The sequence below is a fragment of the Drosophila subobscura genome, chromosome O (genome assembly GCF_008121235.1).
Source record: "Drosophila subobscura isolate 14011-0131.10 chromosome O, UCBerk_Dsub_1.0, whole genome shotgun sequence".
In the NCBI taxonomy this organism is placed as follows: Eukaryota; Metazoa; Arthropoda; class Insecta; order Diptera; family Drosophilidae; genus Drosophila; species Drosophila subobscura.
In genome coordinates this window covers 8,474,400-8,482,265 of record NC_048533.1, presented here as the reverse complement: position 1 = coordinate 8,482,265, position 7,866 = coordinate 8,474,400, and the positions used below count along the sequence as shown (strand labels likewise).

Genomic DNA, 7,866 nt, shown 5'->3' with positions numbered 1-7,866 from the left:
AAAGAACCCGAAAATCGCATCTCGAAAATCCCCCAAGCAATGCGTAATATATTCTAAGCAAATATACCCAAAAAAATCAAATCAAATTTGCATTAACGAACAGACTTTAGATCACACGAGATCTCTGGAACCTGTTCTGTGGGTTCATTGTTTGTTTCGTCATTGAATGTTTTTTTGGAGACTGAGAGCCACACAAAAGCCGGTGTGGGGATTCTTTGCGGTTGCTTATATTTAGTCATCTCTCTATAACTGGTTTCCCTTTGGACATCGCATTTTGTTGTGATTGTGTTCTTGAATTCCATTAATATCGAGACGATAAGTGCTAGAACGAATGTTCGACCAGCGACGAGAAGTCGGGTAGTCGAGTCGAGCATATATAAGACGTACTCAAGTGCCGGCTTAATATCAGTTAACACGGAATCTTCATCGATAGAGGAAGTTACGAAATCAAAAGTGCGAAAATGCGTTGCGTGATATTGTTTGGCTTGATTGCCTGCCTGGCGTGTCTGTCTATGGCCTGGGGCCTGGAGGAGTCGAACAACGATCAGGATCTGTCCCTGTCGCCTGTGGAGCAGGGCATCGAGCAGGCCGTCGAGGGCCAGGTTCGTGCTAAGCGTCAGTTCTATGGCGGTGGCTTCGGACGTCCCTACGGTGGATATGGTGGATATGGTGGCGGCTTCGGACGTCCCTACGGTGGATATGGTGGCGGCTTTGGACGCCCCTACTATGGAGGCTATGGAGGCTATGGACGTCCCTATGGCGGCGGCTTTGGCTTCGGCGGACCCTATGGCGGTGGATTCTACGGATAAATGACTTTGCTTACCAATAAACGAAAACGGAAAGTGTGACAAAATCCATGTGTGTTGTTTCTAGAGTCAGGGATCTGGAGAGCAGCCCCCAAAATTATCTCGAAACTTGACCTCGCCTATGGGAATATTTGTGACCCAAAAGCTGCGTACGTGCGAGGGCGAGGGCGAGTAGAATGCTGCTGGGGAATGGGAATATTTTAAAAATAAATAACAGAAAATCTCCATTTATTTATTAATGTATGCTCCAGGTCGCAGCTTCCTTAGATACACAGACGTACTAATTTTGGCTGCTCCAGGGAACGGAGCTGTGGGGGCCTGCTGTTGGCTTATGTTCCCCGAGCTGTCACGATCTTTGTTTGTTTCCATCCTCTAGATGTGTGTGGGAGGGATTTTGGCTTTTCAGTTTTGCAGCAATCATCACGTACGATTGTCATAATTATCATTTAAATTTTTTATTAGCTGAACCCATGGGCCAATCTCTGGGTCTTTGTTCTGTCTGTTGCTTTGCTGCAACTGCTGTCTGCTCTAAGGAAAATAAATATTTAAATGTTGTCACTCGCACTGCTGACACAAAGAGCCACAAAGATGGATCTTTTTTGGTGGTTTTATTTCACTCCAGAAGTCTCGGCTCATGTCATTAATCACGTTGACAATTATCCTTTTAGGCAGCCTCATCCTTGCTAATCAAATTTGCAACATCTGTGTTTAACTTGCCATCGAATTTTATTAGATCACCTCAATGATGTATTAATCCCCGCTAATCAACATGAAAAGCCCCGCAAATTAGCCACCAATACCCGTAGATGTCTATCGGTGGATGGGTTTATGTGTTTTCGTGGTTTCGGGGTTCTGTTTTCGGTTTACTGGTTTCTGCTACGAGGCAAACAAAACGCCCAAACAAGTTACCCCCCTGGCCACATTGGGACGCCCTCGCTTAAGGTCTGTGACTGGTGCTGTGTGGTGGGTGGGTTGCCTGTCATTGTTTAATTGTCAATAGACATCGGCTTCTATCAATATCATAAAAGCTAATAATTCTCGGTTGGCTGGACGGCAAGAACTGGCTCCGGGACCATCCTCCCCCCTGGCTGTGTAGCTATAATCCCCCACCGGATATGCTCAATCAAAGCTCAAAGTGTGCCTGCCAGGGGGAAGTCGAAGTACGAGTGGGTCTGTAGGTGTGGGAAGGCCTCAACCTCAACCTGTCTGACGTTTGGGGGTGGCTCATCGCATTTCATTCATCATTTTTCGCCTTTTCAACGCTTGCAACCCTCCTTCGGGGCACAGGAGACCGACCAGGACTCTTGGACATGCTTCCTCTCTAACCTCTGTGGCATGGCATATCCACTCACTCCCCGCACCCTTCTGTGGGTAGCATGTTTTGATATTAAAATTGCGTAATTATAATTAACCACATGTGTGTGTATGTGGGGGGAATAGGATAGCGGATGGCAGGGAAGCGGTTTAGCATGTCCTTTGACTGCTTCCGTTCCACATGCCACACAAAAGCCAAGCCGTTTAAAGTTACTTCCAGCCGCCTCTTCTGTGCCACGTGTGGTGTAAGCGAGCTGTGGGCTGTGCCCCGTGCCTCAGGGGCATAATCCATAACTTGGCGAACTGTCAGCCAATTGATATAACTTCCAGTTGACTCACAAGATAATTAAAAAACGGCAATGTTTAATTTAAATATGGGTTTGAGTTTGAGATTGAGGAAGGGTTTCTTTGGAGACAGGAAAGCAGCTCACTGGGCCAACAAGAAGGAACTAAAGAGAGGAGAACGTTTTTTTCTATTTTAATGATTTGAAACAACATGAAATTCCACAAACCTACTTTTTCCCTAACTTTTTTCTATGAATAAAGCTTCATACATACATCACCTAATGCTTATGGCCCACAAAAATCTCTAATTGTAATTAAGTATGGGAACAGTAGAAGATGGGAAACATGGAGCAACCAAAATACATAATGTGGCCAATAAAATTACTGTGAATCCCGAAAGCATTCGCTGAGGGAGTGGTGGGAGCAGCAGCAGCAGAAGGAGTACGAGTACGAGTAGGAGTTGCACTCCAGAGAAATACCAGAAACACAGACACATCGAGAGTTCCAACAGATGAGAATGGGAATGGGAATGGGTTTTGGGGCGATTACAAACGTGTTGCCATTAGTTAACTTCAGCTTTGATTGATTTCAATTAATCTTGGACGCGTGTAATTAATCATTGAACACTTTAATATGGTTAACAACTCTTGACCAAGCAACGGTTAAAAAGGTTCAACGAGAGCCAGCGAACAGGCCAAGCCGAAGACAGACACAGAGTCAGACACAAGTCTTTTGGCTTTGGCAACACTGACAAAGTGACTGACCACAAAAGTTGGGAAGAAGAGGGAGGCTGGAGAGGATGGAGAGATGTCTGTGCGGTTGCCAGGGAAGCCGCCGTCTCTAAGAAAAATGGCCAAGTTTGGAAAATGCGTTGGAGTAATAGTCGGTAACGAAGCGAGACACAGACACACATATTTCCATAGCCACAGTCTTGAGATTCAGTCGCTGTCGAAGGTTTAGACTCTGCCACATTGCCAGCCTTCGCTTTAGACTTTGCTTCAACCTAAGATCTAGCTCCATCGCCCATGCCATCTCCTGCCTCCCCACCATAACTACATACAGCTCCAGCTTTAGCCCCCGACTAATTGTGCTCAGATTTCGCGCCACTTTGGGTTGCTTTGTGGTCATGCCAACAACGTTCATGGGTCCGTGGAAAGCGGTTCGCGATTGATGGCTATCAATGCCGATGACTTATGGTCCAGCTCGCAGACTGAGGCACACATGAAGCATTGACTGCCCCAATGGACCAGGCGAATCCATCCATCTATGTGGCACATTTGACTGCAACTCACTTTGATTATCTATCTTGAGCCGTTGGGGCAATTGCTGTGTTCTCCGCCACTCGTTCTCGTTGCGCGTTGATTTTCCCAGGCTGAACAAATAGCTGGGAGCTGACTTTGGTTTTGTGGTAAGCGATACATGGAAGGTGTCATTAGATCGCGGGGCTCGACTTCTCTTTGCATCAAATGGAGGGATCAGAATAGGGGCTCGACTTCGCTTTGCATCAAATGGTGGGATCACTAGAGAAGCTGTGAAATGGTTAGGGAACACAAGACCCCATTCGGGGCGCACAAAGGAAACCATCCATCGAAAACCAATTGAACGAATTTCACACATGGGCGCTAATGAATTTAATGAAGTCATTTTTCTTTAACCGATTTACAAAACTACTTACAACCGAGCGGCAGTCAGCCTCTGCCTCTGCCTCTGGGGCACTGAGAACAAGCGAGTTCATAATTTTGCATCATTAATCATGGCTCTAACAAAGAGATCTCGGGCATCTACCGATCCAATACCATCCGATCCGATTGACAGCTTCCAAAAAAGGGGGAAAGTAATTTAGGCAGACCGATGCCCGCTTCGATCTGCTGGAGATTTGCTGCTGAGAAATTAAAAAACAATTGTTAATTATTAAATTTTAAATTTTACACTGTGCCACAAACATCATTTGATGTTCGTTTCATCGGAGCTTGCTGTGGGAGCTGCCACATCGCGATCGCAGAGGGGCGCTGGGGGTCTCTGCGGCTCTGCCCGACACCTCACTGATGAGATCATTCATCAAAACCTTAACCTGGCTTCACCGAGTGAAATGAGTTGCCATTGTTGTGAGGGCTTTCATGGAGGAGAGACTCCTGCTTTTTGTCTTCTCTTTTTTGGCATGGGTTTGGGTTTGGGTTTATTTTTGACTGCTCAATTATCACATTGATGGTGTCTGCATGTGGAGATGACTTTAGGAAGACTGGAGACTGGCTTAAGGAAGTTTATCAGCTGAGGTTTGGAATGACTGTGGGGTGCGGAGATATCCAGATGTACAGAGGAACGAGTAAGGGAGATGAGAGTTGAGATTGCTTCCTGTGCTTTAAAATTTAAGAAGTTTTTGAGGGATCTGTTTAGCTACTCGTATATTCTATTTATTCAGAACCATCCTCAATGTACACACAATTATGGTGAGTTTTATCCATAAGATTGAGTAACTTTTCCAGCTATCCGTCCCTACTTTTCCATCATTGTTAAGCTCTTTTTCTCTTTCATATATATTCAATTACAACTTTTTTTAAATCCCAACCATTTCAGCTTATGGAAAAACCATATTTCTGCATTGTTCTTCTCGAAGCTAAGCCTAAATTGCGTTTTTCTTTCTGATGACCAGCACACGGGACATCGGGGGAAATGCGATCATGACCGCAAAGCGTTGCGCTTCATTAAAATCGGATTAAGGAGCGGGCCGGTGAAGTCCGGCCAAAGGACACCCGGAGGCAGACGGCGCTGACCAGTGTCCCAGGGTTTCACACGCTGCAGCCAGAACTGACTGTAAATCTTCGAACGTCTTCGGGCCTTTCAGTATGCAAAAGCACGCAAATCGCTCGAGATGGAAATGGTAATGGAAATGCGTACAAAATCGACCCAAAATCAACCCCAAGACGGTACACATCTCCTGTGTCCAGGTAATCGGGGTGGACAAGCGGAACCCTTTCTGGCGCTGGCCATAAAATTGTGTAAAATTTCATGAAAATCAAGCAGAAAATTGCATTCGTACTGGACAATGTCCAGTCCGATCTTCCAAGGGGGTTGCTGCGATTCGAACTTGGCATTGGAGAAAGAACCCCTAAAAGAAGAACCAACAAACACAAAGGTTACGGCGAGAGGGTCCGCTGGACACTCGAGCTCGAGTTCAAAGTGCTACCTGGACACGCAGCCAACGCGCAGCAGCAGCATCCCATCGTCAAGAATCTCAGAACCATCCAGATGCAGTCCCCAGTGATCTCTCGTATTGTTAACGCTGCCGCCTCTGACCTTTCGCTGTCTCACGCAATTAGGCAAAGTTTTTGAGGTCAAAAATGTATATTCCATTTGAATATTTTGCATTAATCTTTTTTGCATGCGTCCCATGCCCTTCCCTTGCATTCCCTTTGCTGTGGAAGACCTCCAGCGTTTGATTTGAATATGTGCTAATGATTTGTGACATGTTTCGGTTCAGTTCTGTTTCAATCCCCAAAGTAAAGGCTCTTCAGCCAGCTTTTATGGCGAATGTTTAATTCATGGAACCCATCGGACAGACCAGACACATAAATAAAGTTGGGCGTATTGGATTGTGGGGTCCGTAGTCGCTTATACTAAAAAATTAAAAGGGGGAGGCTCGCATGTAATTACACACATGCACACGAAGACACAAACCATGCACACAGAGACATAGACAGACACACACACAAATGACAGGGGCAGGCACATGTGAGCAGTGGGTGACCTTTTGACATGCGCTCTCGAAATACATTTCGAGTGGAGCACACAAACACATGGCCTCTTTTTCGCTCCCTTCCTATCCTCCTCTATATACTTACTGATGTATAGACTTTGTGCATTATATGGCCGAAACGAACCCTTAACTGTTTTTGGGGGCTTGAATGTCAAGGAGCATATTCCCTGGAAATCGTTTGGCTTCAATGTATTTCCAAAATGGACAAACGCAAGACACCATAATTGCTATCACATATAATTGATTCGGGGGAAAGATATACATATATACATAGGCACAGACTCATATGTTCGCATATATTGAAAAATATACAATATTTATATGCGAAAGTTTATCCATAAGGAAACTTCCCCAAGAATGAAGAATTTTGCTCCAAAAACTCTTTATGGTTCTGTTGTCAAAGTTCTTTAATCCCATACAATGTACGACGGAATATGTGAAACTAAAAAATACAAAGTTAACGCCTTGCAGAAAACCAAATGAATCACTTTTTCTTCCTCCCAATGAATCCATCAAACAGGAAAGAGCCCTCCGTCTCATCAAGCATATTGGGTTGACAAAGTTGTTAGCTACGAGAACTTTTTGTGGCTCCTGTTGTGGTGCGAGTATCTCATGCGATGGGATACATTTTCCATGCCATTTTCCAGCAGTACCCACGGCCAGAGCAGCAGCTCCATTTTCACAATGAATCATCGAGCTAAAAACAACAGCACAGAAGAGCCAACTTTTTCTGTGCAACTGGAGAGAGACCGCCAGAGGACCGAGCGAGAGTGGTTGGAGGAGCTGGAGCTGCCGGTCGCGTGTTCGTCAGTTTAACCAGCATGACATGGCCCGGTCCATTGCGGTCCTGGTCTCTGGCATTTTAGCACTTATTCATAAAGTCCTTGCCAGCCGCCCGGCCACGCCAAACAAAAGGCGCAGATACCCCCCCAAGAAGAAGAATTACTAAAAATTTATCAATGTAAAAGTTTTGTTGGCGAGAGAGCAGGAAACAAGCAACAATGTAAATTATATGCCAGTTGGTTTTACCATTTTAGAGGGGATCTCGGGTCCACTGGTGGGAGAGTGGCTTTCCCTTTGTCTGGGAATAGGAGCAGTCCACAGATACATTTCGTTATGTGTTAGTTCACATCTGCATATCTGTACATACATACATACATATGTACATACATATGTGCATATGCTTTGGAGCATGAAAAAGTCCTTGGAATCTAGTATATTATGCATTTGTGTGCATCCACGGGCGGCATGCTGTAAGTTTTAATATTTCAGACAACAGAAAACCCTTTTTAATACGTGGCTTTTTCGAGAGTAAATTGAAAATAGGAAAATGGAAAACATATGAGTAGTCCAAATGGAGAAAGTAAGTAGAAATAAATCCTAGCAAAGCCTTAACTCCTCAAAGGGACACCCTGATTTTCATTCAATTTATTTATGAGCAATATATTTATTATGTAAAAGGGAATTTTAAAATTCTACTCTAAATTTACATCGAATTAAATTAATTAAAATTAAATTATTAAAATTATAAATTCCGAATTTTTATGAAAATATTCACAAAAACCTTACGGACCCAGAGACCAGAGTTCCATCTAAAACTTTTACAGATTCTCACCACATCTCCGCCCCCAACTCAAACCGTATTCCCCTTCGGACCACCTACTTTCAATGAACTGTCGAAAGCAGCAGCATCAACCGAACAGGGCT

General features: G+C 44.5%; 1 protein-coding gene across 1 annotated transcript; it reads left to right on the top strand.

Annotated features, from left to right (window-relative positions):
• The first annotated feature begins 396 nt into the window (after window positions 1-396).
• Window positions 397-853, top strand: LOC117896605 (uncharacterized protein F12A10.7). The gene has a single exon (XM_034805038.1). It carries the CDS (start codon window positions 462-464, stop codon window positions 807-809), a length of 348 nt encoding a protein of 115 aa, XP_034660929.1. The 5' UTR covers window positions 397-461; the 3' UTR covers window positions 810-853.
• Window positions 854-7,866: the final 7,013 nt, after the last annotated feature.

Coding starts and splice junctions, on each gene's coding strand:
- LOC117896605 (XM_034805038.1), top strand. CDS start 462: ATGCGTTGCGTGATATTGTTTGGCTTGATTGCCTGCCTGGCGTGTCTG.